The 23033-nt window shown below is 44.6% G+C and overlaps 1 protein-coding gene across 8 annotated transcripts in view; it reads right to left on the reverse strand.

The window, feature by feature from the left end:
- The window catches only part of PATJ (PATJ crumbs cell polarity complex component), a 1530963-nt gene that overhangs the window by 232786 nt on the left and 1275144 nt on the right, over window positions 1-23033 (reverse strand). For all 8 annotated transcript variants that reach the window (XM_078669616.1, XM_078669595.1, XM_078669605.1 and 5 more), the window contains one exon: window positions 14934-15127. In XM_078669616.1, coding sequence (XP_078525742.1) covers window positions 14934-15127 — 194 coding nt within the window. The remainder of the gene's footprint in view (window positions 1-14933; window positions 15128-23033) is intronic.

Raw genomic sequence — 23033 nt, forward strand, 5'->3', positions numbered from 1 at the left:
AGGCCGAAATGCATTATGCCTTAATTCAGCATTAAATTTGTGTTCCCTCCGGTTTCCCCGTGGCAGCCTCTGATTCTTCCTAGGCGGAGGGGTGTGTTTGGATAGTTTTGCGCGTTTCCAGATAACGCGCTGCAGAGACTCCGTTCCATCAAGAGGCTCTGGGTTCATCTGGTTCCTGTTTCGGCAGTTTTTCTTTGAGCAAGGGATTGCTACAGCCTGGAGTCCGCCCCTGAAAACTGATGCATCCCTGGGCGGCTGCACTTGCGATCTGTGACTTCACGGAGGACGGAGAACAGCACTGGCTTCTCTGTCCCTGCCTTCTTGCAATCGGCAATTAGGGGGCTGGAACGTTCGGGGTCCGGAGGGAGCACACTGAAGAAACATTTTTCACTGGTTATTGACTTTTGTTCCTCGCATCACTTTGCCACTCATTGCGCATTTCCACTTGGAGACACCGACAGCATCATTTACTTGACTGATGGATTGTGGGGCTTGTTGTTCCAATGAACAGCAGGCTGTGTGACTTCACTCCACTTGAAGGTGTGGCGCCCCGTAACCAATGGGATTGTGGCAGGTAACATTTAAGCAAGCAGCACAGTCGCCAGATCATTTTGATGGCATCTGAGGAAGGCCTATGTCAGGCCGAAATGCATTATGCCTTAATTCAGCATTAAATTTGTGTTCCCTCCGGTTTCCCCGTGGCAGCCTCTGATTCTTCCTAGGCGGAGGGGTGTGTTTGGATATATATATATATATATATATATATATGCTCTGTGCACTCCCGCCCACCCCGACATTGCCCAGACCGCAACCCTCCCGCCTCGCCGCCGCCCCCCGTCGCCCGCCCCGACATTGCCCAGCCCGCCTGCCGCCTCGACATTGCCCAGCCCGCCTCCCGCCTCGATCCTCCCGCCCGCCTCCCGCCTGCCTTTGCCTTACCTGAGCCTCCCGCAACGGACTTCACCGCCACTCCTCGCCGCTCTTTGCCTTACCTGAGCCGCCGCCCACTCCGGACTCCACAGCCACTCCTCGCCGCACGTCACCACTCCTCCCCGCATATCGTCCTTACGTCTAGGTCGCGGTCAGCGCTACGTCGCGGCCGGCGCTTGTTTTAGGGGACTACTTTGTTTACAAAATTAAATTTTTTAATTTATGTTTTTTTAAAATGTAATGTCGCCTATGTCCATCTACACACCCTGAGGATTCCAACAATGTATTGGGTGTGTGGATTGGCGCTGTCGTTCCCGAGTTTACCTGGCCAAAAGGTGCAAGTTCTCTCTTTATAATAGTAGTAATAGTATAATAGTAGTATATATATATATATAGATATATATATATATATATATATATATATATATCTATATATATATATATTGGTACGTTTTTAAATTTGTTGTTTTTCATTGACACTGTTTTGGGTGGAACATAATGCGATTTGGCTCTGTTTAAAATTGACACCTGTCTGTCTATGAACTACAACCTGGCCAAGGGGAGGGTGTCACATGGTCGCTGAGGGCAGTGTCAACATCTTTAGGTTAGCATGAGCCCGGTAGCCATGATGCTGCTTTGCGCATGTTACTACATGTACAAGGGCTAACCTTAGGTTCCAGGAACTAGAGGCCAAGCATGAGCAGGATGGTTTTCAGACTTGGAGATATCTAAGCTTGGTTGTTTCCTGGATGAGATATTTCTTGCTCTCTAACCAGGCACTAAATTGTATCCCTGGTGCTTATTGGAAAAACATGTTCACTTGGTGGAAGACAGGGTGCTATTGAAATCCCTTACTGGAAATGGGTGAAAGGTTAGAGTACACAGTAACAACACTGCACTTTGGAGAGGTGATAAAACTTGGCCAGGGCTCAGTGGCCTTGTCTTGAAATATCCCAGTACAGCTGGTCTTGGCACAAGCTGCTTTTTCCCCCTGGTATATGTTAGTTCTTGCAAGAGCAGTTTGATACTTGATACAGTGTAATAGAAACTAGAAGATCAATCCATCTTTGGGCACACAGGAAGGAATATGTACAGCATGAAGGGGGCTTCAAGATTGTTGAATATTCCTTGGCTTTAATGGATAATAAATCTCCTTGAACGGAAGTATACTTACTTAGTCTGAAATCCTTATTCCTTCTACACAAGGAGAAGACATTGGTAACTGGATAGAGTTTAAAAAAAACAAAAACATCTGACTGGTTTTGAAGTAATCTTTTAATACAGGTTTTAATCAAAATTACAGTTCATTATCACACTTTCAGGCAAATGTGGCTGACAAGCAGATCAGATTGAACACATGTGGCTTGTAGTGTTTAAAATCCACAGACAAAGATTATGTTTTAATTTGCAGAGTAGGATGTTTCACTACATGCATTTAGGCTTTAAAACCGTGCAAAAATCACATTAATTGTGGTTTAAATATCAAATGTTTTCCCTAGTAGCTGAAATGGGAGTCCGGGAGTTTGCAATAGATTAGTATCTATTCACAAATAAAATCCCAGCATTGCTCCACCATAGAATTAATGAAAGTTAAAATTATTTTGTGACTAAAGTACAAGTTACTTACCTTCGGTAACGATGTATCTGGTAGAGACGATTCTAGCCACAGATTCCTTAACGTAGAATTATCCCCAGGCGTGAGACTGGATCAGGAAAACTTTTTACCACAGCATCCCTGCGTGCCGGAGGACGGTACCACGTGACTCCACCCTGACGTCGTCCGCGTCCACGACGTCAGCGAGGATACATAAGTCCCAACCCGGTGCGTCTACGTCAATTTTCTTCGGTGAACTTTTCCGCGCCACAACGCGGAGCCATTACTAACAAAACTGCGAGAATACTGGAACAGCGTGCGAAAACCCCCGCTAAACAGAAGGGAAGAAACAATGGTGAGGAACAGCACCATCCAGAATAGAGCCAGGTACTGAGGCACCAAGATCTGGAATGAAAGAACAGGGCACCGCTACTGGAAAGCAATCCTGCGAACAAATACAACAGCAGAAGAATGTGAAAAATACACAGCAGATCAAGAAGTCTGCAGCCACCGCCCGGAACAGAAAGGGACACCAAGGTCAGAACGAAGAGCAATGACCATTCCACCTCAAACAATACCAGCAGGGAGAAAGTCTCCCGAAAGCCAAGGTCGAGACCAGCCAAGGCACATCAACCCCAAAGAATGCCAAAGACAGATGTGCAAGTAACAAAGGAAAGAAGAAACATGAGCAAACCCCATGCTGGAGCAGGGGCACAGAAGTGCTTTTAAAAGTAAAAAATGGAGCAACAACAAAGCGAGCATCCCCCGGAGGAGGGAGTAAGAGAGGGCACTAGCAAAAGACAACCACCCGGATGCAGGAGAGTGTGTAAGACCTAGAGGGCCCTAGCAGAACGGGGAGGAAGGGCGGGTCGTGAAGGAATCTGCTGCTAGAATGGTCTCTACCAGATACAATGTAAACGAAGGTAAGTGACTCGTACATCTGATAAAGACTACTAGCTGCAGTTTCCTTAACATAGAATAGATACCCTAGCCATACCCAATGGGAAGGAAGGCCTGCGAAAGGACCCCCCCCAGCTCAGGGCAACCCAAGGCCCCGACAGGGGACAAATCGCCGGGACAGGGAAATAACCTAGCCCTCCCCAGCAGGGGGTGAGCCACAAAGACAGGGAAAAGAGCCCTGTGCCCCCCAAGCAGACTAGAACATCAGTGTCGAGGAGAACATCGCCCCACAGGGTATGTGTCACAGCAACAAGTGGCAGTCCCGTCCTTACCAAGCAGGAGGTGGAAGGGCAATACGAAAAGAGGCCATCAGCCAATGTACCAGGGACCTCCACCGGAAGCCCCGGTACAGGCAATACGAAAGGAGACCAGCAGCCACTGTACCAGGGACCTCCATCAGAAGCCCCAGGTACAGGCAATACGAGAGGAGACCAGCAGCCAATGAACCATTGACCTCCACCGGAAGCCCCAGGCACAGGAAGTAGGAAAGGAGGTCAGCAGCCAACGTACCAGGGACCTCCGCAGGAAGCCCCATGTACAGGCAACGCAGGGGAGTACTGAGGGAGAAGAACAGAGACTCCAAGGAGAATAACAGAAACGAGGGCAAGAGCCCTCCACCGGGAACACACCCAGTGGACAGGGCGGCCGAACTCATCACAGCTGGACGTCAATAGGCCAGACAGAGCAGCGCCTCAGTAATACGGCAGGTGTAAGAGAAAAAACATAGTCCCATAAGGCTCCCGAAAAACCAGAAGTAGGGGCACCAGGCCTCACTCCAAGGCCCCTGGCCATGGACCAGAAGAAACGGCGGGCGCAGATGGACGCCGACATGTGCCACTAAACTAAACGTCCGGACCCCAACGTCCAGGTGGGCACAGTTGGGTGGCAACAAACAACCAACCGGAAAACAAGAGCAGAAACAAGTAGGACGAACCAGGGGTCAACCCAGGAAAATACCCCTTCTGGACACCAGACAGAGGACCAGGCCAAAGGGCAAAAAACACCGCAGCACAACACCGCAGCTGCCCAAGAAAACGCACCAGTGGCATACAGCAACACTAGGAAGGGCAAGGAACCCGCAAGGGGGAGTCCACACCTTCCTAGTGTAAGACAGGGCTATCCAATAGCTATAAATACCCCACGTGGGGTAGGACACCGCCCAAGGAGTATGGGAACCACTCTTAGAGAAGAAAATCCTGCATCAGAGAACAAATTAGAAAACCTGCAGCAGAAACCACAGAAGGCTTAGTAAGCAGCCAAAAAGAACACTCTTTGCCAAAAGGGGGCTGAACCAACTGAAGAGGAGGGCCAACCCAGGACCCCGAGGGCACAATATCCCTCACAGAAGGTGTAACGGTCACCCCAACACTAGATTCCAGGAGCAGTGGGATAACACCTCCCACTAAGACCCAGAGGATCAACAAAACCACCTACTGAGGAGGAGGAGGAGGACGGAGCCCCGCAAGAAGACGCTGAATGGCGGAGTCCGCATGAGTGTTAAACTGAAGGACCCCGTCAAAGGGTAGATCAACCAAGCATTTCCTGATATTTTCAGGGAACAGAGCATCACGTAGCCAGGCATGGCGACGGAGAGCCACAGAAGTGGCCATAGCACAGCCGAGAGCATCGGCAACATCCAAGGCTGCACGAAGAATAAATGCGGCCAACTCTCTACCATCCAAAACATGGCTCCGTAGGGCAGCATGGGCATCCTCATGAGAGACATGAGAAAGAAGGAACTCCACAGAGTCCCACAGACTGGAAGTAGCCCATATCAATACACACAAAGTATTAGGCGTCGCAATGCAGCGCTAGAAGAAGCGAAGACATTACGCCACCATGAGTTCAACCACGGGGCCTCCCGAGACGGAGGAAACAACACCACAGGCAAACACGGAAAGGCATTACGCAGAAGAGAGCCTTGAGTAGAGGGGTGGAAAGAAAGACAGACCGGGTCCTGCAGAGCAGGGCGGTGACGATTCAGGAGTGCCTGAGGCACCGGATCACCCGTGGCAGGGCGCCCCCAACCCCCCATAAGAGAATTGTGGAGTGGCGCTTCAAAGGGAAGGGACAACTCCGTCCACCAGAACCCTGGGGGGGAACTTCCAAAAGGTTGTCTGTAGGAAATGGAGTGACAGGTTCACTCATCCGCAGAATACCAGCCGCTGAGGAAATGGCCCGAACAAAGGCAACACTAGCCTCCGTAGGGCGACGCGGAGGAGAAAGTAATTCCTCCGTGGGCAACGGCTGCAGGCTGAGCCACCTGTCCCCATGTCCAGGGGGGAGCGGCCAGCCCCGGAATAGTAGGGGGTCCACAGATGAATGGGGAACCTGAGGAGCCCCAGGAGGTGGAGAGGCCGGGGGGAAAACCATCTGCGAGCCACGGAAAGAAGGGTTCGAGGATTTAGGTCGTGGGGACGGCGAGGAGCCCTCCCTGGAAGATGCCGGTGAAAAGGCAACAATACGGCGCCCTGTCTCTGGGGAGGAACACACCAACAGATGGCCGACCTCTGGAGAAGAAGGGACCTCAGGGGACGACTCCTGACCCCGACATGGCTTCGTGGAGTCCGCCACTGGCGCCAGATCGATGTCAATCGGCGCTGGAGGGGGCACTCGTGGCACCGGGCCAACTCCTGCCACCACGTGCACCCTACGAGGGTGCAGCGGGGTCGACGCCAGAATGGCGAGGGAGCGGTGCCGAAAAGGCGCTGGCTCGGCACCAGATGGGGCAGCCGCACGCGCCGAGGACTGAGGAGGGCTCGGGAAAGAACCCCAGGTTCTTGCCTCCAACGCGTGCCTCCGAGGAGGAAGGCTCCTGGTGCCAAAACGGCGCTGGATCGGCCTCTGGTGAGGCAGCTGCCTGCTCAGAGGACCGAGCGGGACTCGGGGGCAAGCCTGGAGTCTCGGCGGTCTCCTGCGACGCCACAGGGAGCCCCGAGGGATTTGCGGCGAGGCTGGGACGCCAGGCAACAAAGAGAGGAGCCCCGAAAGACCGCACCTTGACAGCACCACCCTCCTACAATCTAGAGCTGGAAATTCTGACGCCGGGGCCGGAGTCGCCGGCGACTCCACGGAAGGCCCCGCGCGAGGCAAGGTTTCCATGGACATCTCAGGAGGGGAAGGAAGGGCCAAAGAAGCCTACAGCGCTGCCGCGTTGGCTGTCATTTGGGCCCTAGTCGCCTCTGCGCCGGAAAACGGTGGGTAGGAAGGCGACATGCTGGGGCGCATGTCCCAAGGGGAGCAGGCGCCCACTGCGAAAAGAGGACAAGGCCTCGGAGACAAACAAAAGGACCTACCAGCAGGCGAGCCACGCCCTTGGGGCCGCGGCGAAAGACGATGTCGCAGACGAAACCGGCGGTTCCTTCCTACCGAGGTAGGTGACGGACGCTGGGATGACACCGACCTGAACAAGCGCGCCGACAACAACTTCATCCGGCGCTCCCGCCGTGATTTAGGCTTAAGGTGTTGGCAGGTGTCGCAGCTCTCCGAGTCGTGGTATTCACCCAGACACCACATGCAAATTGGGTTAGGGTCCGTCGCCGACATGGGACGCGCACAGGAGGTACACTTCTTGAAGCCAGAAGGCATTCGCACACTATTCCACTTAACGCCAAAGCGTGTAAAAGAATAGAAGGCCCGAAAACATGCCAGGACACAATCTGGATCCGCGTTGCACGCGGAAAAGAGAAATAAACTGACGTAGGCACGCCTGGGTGGGACTTATGTATCCTCGCTGACGTCATGACGTTAGGTCGGAGTTACCCCCCCCCCGGCGCGCAGTGATGCTGTGGCAAAAAGTTTTCCGGATCCAGTCTCACGCCTGGGTATAATTCTACGTTAAGGAATCTGCGGCTAGTAGTCTCTATCTATTAAGATTGGCAGCGCTTGTGTGGCTGTGTTAGCAGGACCCAGCAACTGCTCTCCTGATCTCTGAAAACCTACAGCTAGATAACTGGAAATTCACACATGTCCATAAATTATAATGTTAATGCATGACAAAGTGATGGCTGGAAATGCTTACATCAGTTCGAATTACTTGCCTTTACTCTGAATGTTTCTCATTCTGCTTTAACAGTTTCTAGTTTGCCCGTGCCATTGAGGGTAAGGACCAATTATGTCGAAAACCACCTCCGACCCATCAAAAAAATAATACTGTCAAAGCCAATAGGTTTGGCTTTAATGTGCCAAAACATGCAAGCATCAGGCATGTTACATGCACAAGTGCACCCAATGACTCAGCTAGCAGGTTATTGTGCTTTGAAAAGGAAAAAAGCAACATGGGCGACACAGGAAAGAAAAACGTTTCTGAAGTATGATAATTAAGTTGTTGGTTAATATGCAGAAAGTGTTACATTTAGTGGAATAAGACTTGATTTCAGGCTACATTCCCAGTTCTGCAAATAACCCCTGCTCACGTTGCAGATTAGTATGCTGTGGAGAGCAATAATGAACTCGCTGTGAAGATTAAGAAAAAATGTCTCACCTTGCCCATTAATGTGCTGAAGAAAGCTAACGAGCAACAAAAACTACACAAGAAAAAACACTTACAATAGACTTACTGAAGTATGATCTCAATAAGATATCACACTTTAGGACTTATCATATGCGGTTTCTCCAGAAAAGCTATGCGTTTTATATTTTACATTTAAAATCCTTTAGTACAACCTTTTTTTTCTTTAAAGATCACACCTGCCAAATAGTATAGTCCATTTACATACTTGCACATACGATACTTCAATTAAACATTTGGTTATAATGCAGAACGTATTACTATAAGTTCATGAAGTGTTTATTTCATCATGGCTTCCTCAGTCAGCAAACATTCTCCGACCACTTGCCATTAATGTACTGTCGAAAGTAAAAACAATACTTGCAGATGCAGATTAGTACGCTGTTCATGACAAATTACAAAAGAAGAAAATACTTAGTGTATGTTCTGCAAACATATGTAAATGCACTATATCTCTTGTGCTATGTTTTTTCTATAAATTCATGTGCATTTTATTTTTCGTTTAGCAATCTTTTTCATACAAAAAAGATGATTTTCTGGAAAAATCCAACAACTGACAAACATCTGAATGCATTTTTCATACTTATCATGCATATCATACTTCGATTAAGTATTTTGTTAGCACACAAGATGCCTTCTTTTTCTTGGGGGAAGCCTTCTTTCCAAGATTGGTATTATGTTTAGCAAATAGCCATCATCAGATGCTAAAAATAATGCACCTCGTGCACCTCAACGGAATCACTCCAGAGGCGGAAAAATGCACCTTACAGCCAACAGTATGACGGGGAGGGGAAAAAAACCTCTGGGCGGATCCAGGGTGTAATTAATTCTGTTTCAAAGTAATAGATGAAGGGGGCTGATCCAAATCAATCAATGGGCGAAGGGGACCAATCTAAAGTCCAATCAATTTAGAAGAGGTCTAGTCAGACCTCAAAGACAATCCATCCTGAACTGTTAGGCAATGTCCATTTGACAGCAGCGAAAACAAGCCAAGACCCATTCCAGCCTTATTGGGTTATGCATTATAACAATGAGTAAACCAGAATTACAAAGAAATATTTATTAATGATGTATGGACCTAAACAATTCTCCAGGAAATGTTTCTGAGGTAAAGAAACTTGACCTCTAATGGATACCACTTCCTCCAAATCACCTAGATAGACTCTCCTAGCACCTAAATGGAAGGGTGTGAAGAGCACCTTAGAACTGTCAATCTATTAACATAAGGAACTTTTATAAATTTGTCATCAAATACGTCAAGTTCACATAGCGGATTGAAAAATATCCACAGTCAGAACTAGGGGTCACCCTTCGAAGAGTGAGCCCTGATACTAAACTAGGTTCAATGTAGAGGACAGCTGGACTAGAGATCGATCGCCTGTTAAAGCTTCCCTAAAGACCTCATTCACAACCTCAAAGGTGTTGGGAAAGGAGCTTTCTGCATACCTGGCATAATAGATTTCTTTAAATCTATGAAACCTTCTTTACTGAAGGAACAAGTATGAAAGAGGCGTAGTACAGATTGGTGCAAATGGTAAGTTGTCCATGGTGTTTGGCTACATATGGAACCTTCTCTTTGTCTGCTGAGTATCGAGGTTCCCTCATTGGACAAAGGATCGCCCTGTGAGTAAAAGAATACACGCTTTGATGGTGAGTTTTCTTCTGATGCGGGTAGCTTTTCTTAAGAGGGTGTTACATCCGAGTGAATATGCAAGATAAGTACAAATGGTGGACTGCCTTAGTTATTCTTGATAATGAGCTCTATTGCCACTGCTGATACAAGTCTCATAAAATACTGGTATAGTTTAGCAACTTTTTGTTACATCGATTGGTGCACCTGTGCTTTACTGAGTGTTCAGAAATGACAAAGAGCCCCAATGCCACCCATGTCAAGGTTTTCTCAAGCAAACTGGTTATGTGTTGTGATTGGGAACTAGCTGTTTCATGTATAAGCGTTAAATGGTACAAGCATGGCAATACTAATTAGTTTTACTGAAGACCCCACTGACACCTATGGTTTGTAGATATTCACATGACTCTGGGCTACAACCATTGGAGCTATGAGTATATGGTTTAGTGCTTAGCTACTGGGCTCACGGATGACCAGGTTGTAGTTCACATGAACTCACTATTGTAATATGCAATATGTATATGATTGCAAACATTTTCTCTAAATCCCTGTAAGTGTGTGACTACAGAGAGTGTCCCCCTCTGCCAAGGACAGGGTTCTAAGCAAACCGTAGTTAGGGTAAGTAGTAGTGGTGTGTGAGTGTATCCACGTACTCACGTTCAGTGTTTTTGCTGTGCTCATCACTGTGTGAGACTTGTTTATTGTAATAACCTATGATTGATTTTGCAAGTACACAGTGCATGATTAAAAGATAGTATTCCACAGTGTAGCACATTAAATGTATAAAAATGCCTCCAACTCCAGCTTTTAGGTTTATTTAAATCTTTTGTAGCAGTAGGAAATTCCATTTCCCACTAGTGAATATTCTAGGTACAGCCAGGAGAAGTGCTCCATCTTGCCCTGATGAAAGCCGTTGACTAAAAATTGGCACACAACAGTCTGACATATGTTGGCATTACTAAGGATAGTTGGCCATTGTACCTAAAACCATCTGTTTCCTCTTCTGTTTAATCATACCTGTGGTTACCACCAATAAAGTTATCGCCTTTGGGTTTAGATAACAGCCTGGATCCCTTATACAGTATTTCTTATTAAGAACTCCCTCATACTATGGTCAAGTCCACCCTGATAGTATCAACTTATCAGGGTGGGATGAGGTAGCCTATGATGAAGCATGACACAGAAGTGTGAGTGAGCTTCCTCTTCCATTACATACTGTACTGTTCATGTGATCAGTTTGTTGCTAGACTGTTGAACAACTCTATGCATCATCACATATTTGTGTGGTCTGTTAGTTATAGTTTTAGAAGATGTTCAATGGTTTGACATCTAACTCCAAGTGGTAATTTAGCAGACATCAAAGTTCACAATTGGAGAAGCAGCGAGGAAACACTTTCCTGATGATTGTCCTTGACAGTAAGACACTGCTGCGAGTTAGTGAGCAATGTGGTCCTTGAGTTTTGTTTAGCCCATTACATAACAGGTAAAGAGGCCATCTTGGCACTGTTGAGAGGCATTCCTATTGAGACGGTTTTAAGCGCCACGTCTTCTGTATGCATGCTCACGAAACACCCCCCTCTTGGGTCAAATGAAAGAGAGCTGTCCCATTTTGGTACAGTATTTCTTGTTGTACCCTAGTGCAGATCACCAACCTTCCTCCTCCTCTTGGGTTATTCACTTGAGGAATCTTTGGAAGTATGTATTAGAAGAACAACTTTAACCGTCGTAGCTCCCGCCTTAAGGTTCAATGTTTAATGATGGGTCTATTTTATCATCCTTTTTGTCTCCATGCTCTGTCTTATGTCTGGTGAAAAACTACTATGTTACTGACATCACCAGCACCTGAAAACCACATATACAACCCATGCACCGCTTCCAGTGGAGTGGCAGGACATCACCTGGGATATCAAAACCTATTACTGATGACTCGACTTTGCTCTAAATTTCTGAAAACAGTTTGGCCACTAAAGAAAAGGGTTAATTTAAGGGATTTGCTAGAATGAACATCCAGGAGATAGATAAATGAGCAGCCAGGTGAATATCTGACAATTACATGACGACTAGAGTTCCATGACTCATAAAGAGCAGGCAGTAGAAGTGGCCACACAAAGCTACATTTTGTAGCTTTAAAAAATACCTTTTCACGATTAAGTGAGGAACCAACACAGTAATAATAGATGGAACTCCAAACATTGATTCAACAAATCCTGAAACACAGTGTCTGAGTAAACTTTCCAAGAAATCACGTACTAGAGAAAGTATATTTTTTCAATTTGACTGTTCATGTTCCGATGTCTACAAGACTACATTATGCACATTGGGGAAGTAGGAATCTAAAAGAATGAGATTTTCCAGCACTTAGTCAAAGATAAGAAAATATACTCAGCCACAAGTTATTTCTGGACTTTCATACTGTTTTTGGTAACAGTCTAAGTTGGCAGTTAGATTGGAGTTGTGAATAGTAAACCGTTGCTACTTACCAGACCTCTCAGTAATTGACTAACACTGAAGACAGAACTGAAAAATAACTGAAAAACTGTAGTCCTATAAAACCATCTGATATTTTCAATCACAATCATAATGAACTGGAAATATTAGTAATGATATTAGGACAAACAACCCACTTTCACATGGATAGATCTGTAATTAACTTTCTTAAGAGACATGCATGGTGAATAATGTCAAATGCCATTGAGAGATTGTTGGAAATGACCATCTTTTGCATGTGCACCCTCAGTTTTTGCTGGCTGTAGAACTCTGTACACTTCATCTCTGCTAACCTGTGGTAAAGTGCCTGTGGTCCCCATTTCAACTTGATGAAAATGGCCTATCCTGGTGGGCATGTTTAACTTAGCTATGCGTCCCTAGTATGTTGGGAAAAAAGTGTACCTGTCAGTTAACAGTCACACCAATTGTGTCATCCACTACAGTGACGGTATACACAGGGCTGCAGGCATATCCACTGCGGCCTGGCTGTGGAGCATAAACTGCCCATTTGACCTGTCACATAACTTGTTTCGACAGGTCTAAACCTTCCTTACTACTCATGAGACAGGGTGCATGGCATTTTAAAGTAGGGCAAGTAAACGTTTAATGGTAAACATGTCCTTATAGTAAATAGGCCCTAAAAGCTATTTTACTGTAGCAGGATTGGCTGCTGCAATGGGAAACATTGTAGTACAATATTACATTTAATAAATGTTATCTCAGGATAGGAAACAGCTACAGATTTCATTTGTTGGACTTGTAGAAATATGTATTACAAGCCCAATTAAGTGGTGTAGTCAGATTTGCAATAAATATTTTGGGAAGAGGACTTTTAGAAAGTTGCCCTTTCCCTGCCTACAGCATCTGGATGCCCATCTGCATGAGCCTATCTGACATCTAGCAGCTAAATAGCTCCCTTGATGAGGTGTGAACTTGCTCCCAGAGTTGAGACAAAGGATTTGGGAGTGGGGAGGTGATCTGTTCGTGCGGTTCGCTTACCCTCTCAGGTGTGCCCAGAAATGTAATTAACTTCAAAGAGGCCTACAGGGACAAAACAAGCTACAAGAGGCTTTTCTCCAATTTCCCAGCTAACCTGCTCCAACTGGTCCTACCATGGACTCTGCAGTTGACCCCTGCTTGAGTGAGCCTTAACCCCCATGTGCTGTCCCAAAGGCCCTGAACTCTTGTCTGGTGTCAAAGTGTACTTCTAACAAGCCCTGAAACCTGGTACTTAAAAATTTGTGGCTCTGAGCTTTTCCGCAGAAGCAAAATTCAGCAGGATCTCTTTGAGAAAGTGTGCAGCCTCGTGGATCCCTCGTTACCGCCTGCAGTCTTAACCTGCTAGAAGAATCCAAGATCCAAAAAAGTTATTAACTCTGAAGATAGAAATCGTCACCAAACAAATATGCAAAAACTATCCAGCTGGCAAGCGCCCTCCTCTAGGCACAAAATAAAAATTTCTCCAGCACGGAGCTCTCTCGCCAATAGTCATCAGGCTTCACTGTGACTGCCTACCAGTGGCTATCATGTGCTATGATGCCCTCTTTGGCCACAGCTTGTATTGTCCAGCTGTGGACTTATGACTTAAATTTTAGAGACTAAGCCATAAGGTAAAACTTCTGACTATGTCGAACCTGGCTCCATTGTGCTAGGTCTTAACTTGTGTTTAAGTACCCGTTAAGCACAACCAGATGATTGTGAATAATGCTTAACGCTTTTTGGCTCTATATTTATAGTTACAACATTTCAAAATTCTGGTTCCCCTTATTGGATTTTTGTCATTTTGGTGTAATTTTATTACAATTTACTTTAACTAAATTGCATAAAGACTTTACACTTTATCTCTAAGTTAAACCTATCAGCTCAGTTTAATTTAGTGACTTTAATGGCTCATCTGACAGGACTTGTGATTATTATTTGAGGTGGGTACTCACCATCCTCAAATAACAGTTCCAGTTTCTCACAGAGATCTAGAACACTTAGCAAGTTTTTGCTGTTGAGGTACTGCACAGAGTTGACCTTGTACTATACCAGCGGCTCATAACCAAGAATACATGCCTGAGGAATAATAAGATGGCCAACATGTGGGCATGATAGAAGATATATCATAGGTGGGCTAGACAGGGGATAGATCATAGAAGTACTGAGGAAAGAACAAATGAAAGCTGATAAATTTGTTTCAAGAGATGCTGACTAAAGGCATAAAAATGATGATCATTCTGCAGGTAAACAATTAGAGGGCTCATTAATTACTATGCTGTCATCTCACATTTCTCAATAAAAATGAATGCCTAACTAATTTTGTATCAAAGCGGTGTTTACCTTGATTGACTCTCCTGTGAGGTCTAGGACACAAAGAATAGTTTGCATGCATTTCTATTCACTTGGTGGCTTAAATGATGTGTATCACAAGGTAAACACTTAAGACTCATTAAGCACTGACAGGTGAAACATCAGAAGAAATAATGCTGGCAATGTTGACAAAGCTTTACACAGTGACCAATGACAACAACTGTGAGGGTAAACAACACAGTGGTAGAAAGGCTTGCTTACTGCATAGAATACAAGGCAGATGCTTCAGATCTCAGACTTCTCATTTTCACCATCCCACAACTAATCTCATCAGAAAAAGTATTCACTAAAAACTTTTATGTGGCCCTGCTCCACGGAAGGCATAATCTAAAATTATACTTATGTGAGCTATATTTCCCTTAAATAAAAATTAATCATATTAAAATACAAACCATGAACAATGAAAATATTTAAGTACCTTTTATAGCTATTATTGAAAATAAACTATGTAAATAAAAACAAATACTTGCCTTTTCCCGACGATACTGAGACCTAGGCCCCTGCCTACTTTCTTTTGAAGATCAACATGGAACATCTCCAGGTTCTCCTCATCTTTATACTGGGCCTCATCTCTGTAGACGACCAGTTGCACCTTCTGAGGGGTTTGCCGTAAAGCAGTGATTGCATCTTCATGTGAGGCACTCCTTAAATCAACACCATTAACCTGAAGGAACAATTGAACATATATTTTACCATAGGTTTTATGGTCTAGCTACCAAAGATAAAAACAAAATGGCTGGCAAAAAACAGGAAAGGCACAACATAGTAGATTGTTAATACGCAAATAGTGGCAGTGCAAAGATGGCAATATTTTTATGGAGCTTTTTGGGAAGTGGTCAGTCGGGCTCTCACATGGCAGCACTCCAAAGCCTCACCTGCACTAAGAATATGACCACATTGTATTCAGCTACATGTTGTCTCCCAATTGTCATTTTTATATTTTCATAACACTCATTGGGGTGATAACAGTAATCTGCTGTCAAGTGACAGGCAGTTGGTATTACTCTGATTACTTACTAGTAACCTTCATAATGCAGAGTCCTACCTTTTTTTATCCTAGTCCTAATACAGGGGGTGTCCAACTTTCAGAGGCAGCCTCTTTAAAACCTACACTTCCTCCCTTCCATAGAAACTTACTTTTATACATTCATTTTTTTTGTTATATCACTATGCCTATTTAGGGGGCTTAAACACTCACAGTCCTAAAAATCCTGATAAATAACAATGACATGAAGGAAATATCAAGGCCCATCACTACCAGGGAAGGACGACGTGAAGTTGGATATGGGTGAGAATTATTATGACTGTGCACTGAAGATTAGCAGAAAGTAATCCGAGAATCACCACATTGTCCCTCTTCCTCATAGCTGTCCTTACATATGAGGGCATAAAAAACAAATGGGCAATGAAATAAAGCAAAATATAAAATCTTCTAATGTAGTAGACATGATCTTTTATTTACAAAGAGAGAGATAATCAAAAACCTAAACAGATATAGAACTAATAGCAACAGCAAAAGCAGTCCTGGAATTTTTTGCCTGGCATGTAGCGCTGAATGAAGGCACTTGCGGAAGCCCAAGTAGCGGCTCTGCAAAAATCAATAATAAAAATATTGCGGGCTGTTTCCTAAGAGCAGCCATTCTCCTAGCAAAGCGACCTAACACCACAAGAGGAAGCAGAATCTCAGCCAGATGATAAGGCATAGAGATTGCAAAGCATGCCCAATGGCTAAGTGTTGGAAAAGAGTTTATGACCGTGCCAACTACTACTAAATGTCATAAATTAAAAGAGAGATTAACAAAATCTGTAAGTGCTCTGTAGATATATTTGAACAGCCCTTCCAACATCCAATAAAAGCAAAAAAATTCCTCATGTGTAGAAGGACAAGAACAGTGATAAGGTAAAACAACCACCTGATTAAAACTGAAGTCAGAAAAGACCTAAAGGCAATTCAGGAGACCGATGTGAGAGTAAACTTTGAGGCAAAAAAGGAGAAAAGGTTCAAAGGAGAGAACAGCCCCAATCTCACCCAATCTATGTGCAAAGGTGACAGCTACTATAAACATAACCCTAGTCAAAAGATGCTTGAGGAAAGTTTCTTTCAAGGGCTCAGAGCAAGCAGGTTGCAGGGCCATTAGAACCAATGATAGGTCCAAGATGGAACTGAAGAACAAACCTTTGGCTTGATTACAACTTCTTTAAAAGAGAGGGGCTAGTTCAAGCTGCCCAGGAGAATGAAAATCTCTAGTTATCCAAATGACATCATCAGTGGCGGCTCCTCCTCTATAGCGGAGGAGCGTCGCCCCACTGCTTTGAGCAGTGTAAAGGAAAGGGAATATAAAATTATAATAACTTTTCGTTATTACCATTTTTGTTTCCTTCCTTTGCAGGCAGGAAGGTAGGCGGGTCTGCTCTGCTCACGCAGAGAAAGAAGAGATGCCACCAGAGAAAATTCTATAGAATTACCCTCTTCTTATAAAGTCCAAGACCCATTGAGTTGACAAATTCTGAGCCTAGACATTGAAGACAAAACGCAGCCACCTTGTTCTGAGTGATTAGAGCAAAGAACCAGAATAGTGAGGATAGCTATCAGTCTGGAGAAGGCGCAAGACTGTGTCCCTTAGGTTCAGAATTAGATCTTCTACCCCTAATTTGACCTCTGAAAAGCAACTCATGCCTAGAGCAGGTGTTAAAGGAGGAGACGAGTGGTGCCAGGATGATTGAAGAGGATGAAAAGTCACGCCCAGAGAAGAGGCTTACCCTGAGTCAAGAGCAATGTCCAAAACAAATGGCAACTTCTTTTTTAATAACAACAAGAAGAGCACAACAGTTAGAATCAATATCAGTGTCTGAAATTCTCTCATTAATTAAAGCAAAGTATATGCTGTCCGATCTCTGACAGTAAAAGAAGTGGCAAAATGCTGATGGTTGAAGGCAAGCTCAGCTATTTTATCACTGGAATCAGATAAGCATTATCTTTGGATGCAATAACGGAAACAGCCAATAAGACATGGAATAGTGAGTCCACTTTAACAGAATCTGGAGAATTCAGTTGAAGGTCTGCTAGGAGATACATCTTGGACCAGTATCTAACAGCAGAGGCTTTTTTCAGGTTTGTCCATCGCTGGCCCATCATCATCTGAAATTGCTGACAAACCGTATTGTTAATCAAAGCATTTAAAACAGCAGGAACCATAGACACTGAAGCCCAGGTAACTGCTCAGGAGTTGAGGGAGCCTCCGGACCTGCCACTAGATGTCAAGTAGAGTAGTCACTGCACCTGTGGCTAAGGCGTCAATGTCAAGAATAGCTTTGTTTCCTGGAGCCACATTGTTTTTTCTTAGCTCAATGTTTGCAGTGAGGAGAGGGGCTTTGCGCACTTGCTTACAATGATTGCATGGAAATGCAACAAAGAATCGTGCATCTACCTTGAGATTTAAAAAAAAGATCCCTCTTTGAGTACAAATGACCCAAACAGCTCTTACTTATAGATATTGCATAGCTATCTATTCAGAGGTGATATCACTGCAAACAAGATCACCTTAAGCCACACCCAAAACTAGGCAGTCCTCCGATCTTTGCAATCTACATGATGATAAGCACTGGTAATTAAAGATATATAATTATTGAAAATACTTTGTGGCCTTAACAGGTGCCCTTGCACAACAGAGATTTTAAGCCATAGCTAAGTTAATATTAGAGGAGAAACTGCACAGTAGTTTCACTAAGCATGTCTATGGTACAAGAGGTTAAGTTTGTTTACACCTGGATCACAGTGTAGGGTCGATATGGTTAAACATGAGTGTACCAAGGCAGAGGAGGAGAGCGTAGGAAGCTCAAGCTTTGTTATACAACAATGTATTTCATAGGGATTTGCCTGAACTATGAATTACTTCCAAGATGCTCTATAATGGAAAAGTGAATATGCATGTGATAATATATCTGCTGGAAGTACTAAACAGATGGTTCAGGGAAGCCTCCACAATAGGAAGTACACCACGGATTTCACATATAAAGACTAGCAGAACACCAGTGTTTGAGTGATACGAGATTAGAAAAAAATGGGACTGAAGCTTCAGGAACAACCCATGGCAAAATAATCTCTCTCCTTACTGAGGTATATACAAACCATGGCAATACCACACATTTGTTGGGACATAGTCTCTGTCTGAGAAATTTACTAGTGTGCCTATTAACCATACAAAACATGTCTATGGATGTCAAAGTCAATAACAATAGCAAAGACGAAAATAATATGACAATAGTATTCTTACGCTGATATAGCACACACTGCAAATTGCATTTATAGAGCATTCATTACAGCTGGCTATTATGTGCCAATACTGGATATATACCACTACTTCGACCACGATCACTTCCATTTGTCATTACATCTGCCTCTTACTTTGGCCCACCATTACTTCAAACCTTTAAATATCCATTAGTTTAACCCCTTCATTTTGACCTTACTTTACTTCGATACCCTAATCATTTACATTACAATTGTCCACTACTTCAATGCCATTACTTCAACCTGCACTTCACAGCTAACTATTAACCTAAAACGAACTTTAATCCTAATACTAACCCAACCCCCAAAATTAAACTCAAACTTAATCCCAAATAACCTTAATCATATCTAAATACAAACACTAAATAATGTATAAAGTAAAAGTATTTGCAGTAAAAAAAATAGGCAGCCCAAGCCCCTGCAATTAGGCTGTGTGAAGTTTTTACGTGATTAAAACAATGTCACTAATTAAATTGAGAACTGTGTATCTAAAAAAAGCTAATGGTAACCCAATGCAAAAGGTCTTTCAACCTACTTTAAAGGTTCTATTACTAAACTTACTGGTTAACAAAATGGTTAAGCAGTAAAATAAAGGTAGGATGCGTTTGGTAATTACGTAAGATAGGCAGAGGGAAGGTTCTACATTTTAAGGCTCTAGTATGTTCCTTGCAAAACAAAATTACATCCAAAGGGATTTGTTTAGACATAGCATATTGATTTGAGAGTTTCTGCTGCTTTTCCTCCAGTTAGCCTTTTTTCCAGTGTGATAGCTGAGTCTTCAACATTTCAATAAAATCATGAAATTTAGGTGAGGCTCAGTGCCACTTCAATCTTTTAATTATAATTTGCCTCAAAGGAGCATAATACCAGCACTGACATCAGTTTCTTTCTTGACTCAGTTAGCACCCTCAGATGTGGAGCTCAATAACTGATAAGATGTCACAGTGTGAAGTTCTCTAGATGGGGACCTTTTTATGCATGGAAAAAGAGACTACTCCACAGAACAGAGAGACGGGAGAGCAGTGAGAATCTGCAGTTAGACAGGCTTTGAACAAAAAGAGTGTTATCAAGGGTAAGAAACCTTTTCTTCTGATGGATACTTCTAACCACAGATTCCAGATTCCTCACCTTTAAAACAGATATCAAAGTAGTACCTCACAAAGTGAAGGGTCTGTTGAGTGGACCCAGACCAGAGAGTCCTGCTGGACTGAACCGACAAAATGTCCTTTGTGTTGGACCTTACTGTCAAAGCAGTAGTGCTTTGTGAACGTGTGTACTGAAGCCTATGTCAAGGCACGACAAATGTTGAGGACAGGTACTCCACATGTCAATGTACTGGTAGCAGATTTGGATCCGGTGGAATGAGCCCTCAGACCTTCTAATGGCAGCTTTTTTGCCAAAGTGCAGCAGATCTTAATGCAAGGACTATCCATCTTGACAAACTCCTTTTCTGGGAGGCCTTTGCCCCTGAAAATGCCACAAAGAGCTAATCGTCCACCTGATGCTCTTTGATGCGTTCTTTGGAAAAGCACAAACCTTTTTGGGGTCCAACAATGGAGGCTCTCCTCCTCTTTTGAGGTGTGAGGAGGAGCAAAGAACATCATGTGTGTGATCTACTGGCTGACGTGAAAGGAAGTCAGAACCTTCTGTACAAAGGTTGCTCTAGTCCATAGCTCTAGTTTCTCAGGAGAAAAGGTGATGTAGGGTGATTGCACTGAAAGAGCCTGGAGCGCGCTCACACAACAAGCTGAAGTTATCACAACAAGGAAGACAGTCTTTAGAGTCAAAAGACACAAAGAGCAGCTGTGCATTGACTCAAAGAGATTACACATGAAAAAAGTCAGGACCAAATTAAGTTCCCATTCTGGCATCACAAACAGTTTGGGAGGGAATGTGTGTCAAACCTTCAATAAAACGAATCACGACGGGTGACTTAAACAAGGACGGTTGGACTGGTAAACGCATAAAGGCAGAAAGGGCTGACAACCCTAATGATGTCCGCTGCAAGTCCTTGCTGGGCCAAATACCAAAACATTAAAACATCTAAAGGTTGGTATTGCAGGCTCCACACCAGGCAACAGATTTGCCCCAGCACCTCTTGTAAACAGTCATTGTAGAGGAACTTCTGGCAGCGAGGATGACATCCATAACTTAAAGTGGTAGATCGAATGTAGTCAACTGCTGCTGCTCGAATACCATGCATGGAGGTGTAGATTGCTCAGGTTCGGGAGCAGAACCCTGCCCTGCTGTTGCAACAGAAGATCCTCATGAAGCAGTAACCAGTTTGAAGGACAGATGCTCATTCCCTGAAATTGTGGGCACCTCACGCTCCTTGCCCAATCCAGAACACTAAGATGACTTGGAACACTCATTCCTGATCCTCTTCATAAATTAGGGTAGAACCACTGGAGTTCCATACTACACTGTATCCTGAATGCGATTCGTAGAGAGAAAGCATTCTGGGGAACTCCAAAGCTAAAAAATGTCACCCAGTGCATTCTCAACAGTGGTGAAAAGATGCAACCAGTGCTCCCCAATTGTTGGAAGAGTCTCTGTGCCACCTCTGAATGCAACCGCCAATCTTGATCCAGCATGTGACGAAGGATGAGCTCGTCTACCCTTTCGTTTAAAGATCCTGCCAGATGTTCTTGATAAGGGAGATGCCCTAACACTCCAGTAAACTCCAGAGGCATTGTGCCTGAACCGCACCTCGCCTTGGTTGTAGCACAACCACATGACATTGGTGTTGTCCATGAGAACCTACACCAGCCTTTCCTTAATGGAAGTCAGGAAGGCCCACAGCACCAGGCAGATAGCCCACAGCGCCAAAAGATTTATATTGACACCTGTTAATACGGTCAACTCTTGGTTGGTAAAGTAGAAGGGTTTGCCACTAGTCAGAATGCAATTGACAAGCCACCACTGCAGATCTTATGCAATCTCCTCAAAACCTGGATGGAACCTGACCGATTTCCTTCATGCAGAGCCCACTGAGACTTCAGATCTCCCGGCAGCACACCCATATCTCACCTAGCGAATCAGACAAGTAGGATGCTGTGACCCGCAGGCCAAGTAGTCTCACCGCTGCTCTCACTGAGCTCCAGAACCAAGGCATAAACAACTGTATTATAGCGTAAATGTTCTTGACTCGCTGTGACAGAGGAAAGGCCCTGAGCTGCACCTTGTCCAGAACAGCTCCCATAAAAGGAAGCCTCTGCAACGGACTTAGGTGTAACTTTGGTTTGTTGATCAGGAACTCAAACAATGCCAAGAGGTATGCTGTCATCTGGAGGTGGTCTACATATGAATGTGGCAAGCCTGCCTTCAACAGTCAGTTGTCAAGGTAGAGGAAAACTGGAATCTACAACATTCGAAGCTGTGCAGCAACCGCCGTGCACATTTTTGTTAAGTGAAGAGCACTTGTAAGGCTAAAAGGGGAGCACAGCAAGTTGAAAATGCTCCTGGCCAACTTTGAACCACAGGTAGCATCTATGGAACTGCAGAACAAGGATATGAAAATATGCTTTGTGCAGTACAAGGGAAACCATCCAGTCCCTCAGATCCAGGTCAGACAGAACATCGGCCATGGAGAGCATTTTAAATGTATTCTTCCATTGGAAAGTGTTCAGAAAGCAAAGAACGAAAGTAGGATGAAGGCCTCCATCCTGTTACAGCACGAGTAACAACCAGTCTCTCGTTCCAAGTTCAGCACCCTCTCTCTGGCCTCTCTGGAAAGTAGAGTCTGCATGCTGTGCCACAAGATGGACAGGTGCTCCTTTGAGATCCACTGTGATGTGGGTGGAATATCCAGCAGGTCGCAAAGAAATGGAAAATGATAGACCTACTAAACAACCTAGAGGACCCATTTGTCAGACGTGACAGCTTGCCACCCTCGGAGAATATGTCTGATTCTGCTTCCCACAGGGTGGATGTGCGCCACTAAGGGTACACCAACACGGCTGGAAGGCTGATGCCGCAGAAGTGGGGTAAAGAAGGTCGCTGTCTCTGGTGACCTGTATGTTGCTTGCATGATCCCCATCACCTACCATTAAAGGACTGCAACGGCGCCCGGCATTACGTGTATGCAAAACCTCTGAAGTGGTCTTGGAAGGGCCGAAACAAATGACAGAACTGATGGCAAGTGTAAAATGGCCGAAATCCCTTAACCAAAGCCAGGCTTTCCTTGAAGCACTGCAAGGCGGAATCTTTAAATCATCAAAAGGCATATCAATAGAGTATACCTGCACATCACAAGAAAAGCATGTGTATTTAATCCACA

Source organism: Lissotriton helveticus, chromosome 1_2 (assembly GCF_964261635.1).
Source record: "Lissotriton helveticus chromosome 1_2, aLisHel1.1, whole genome shotgun sequence".
Classification (NCBI taxonomy): domain Eukaryota; kingdom Metazoa; phylum Chordata; class Amphibia; order Caudata; family Salamandridae; genus Lissotriton; species Lissotriton helveticus.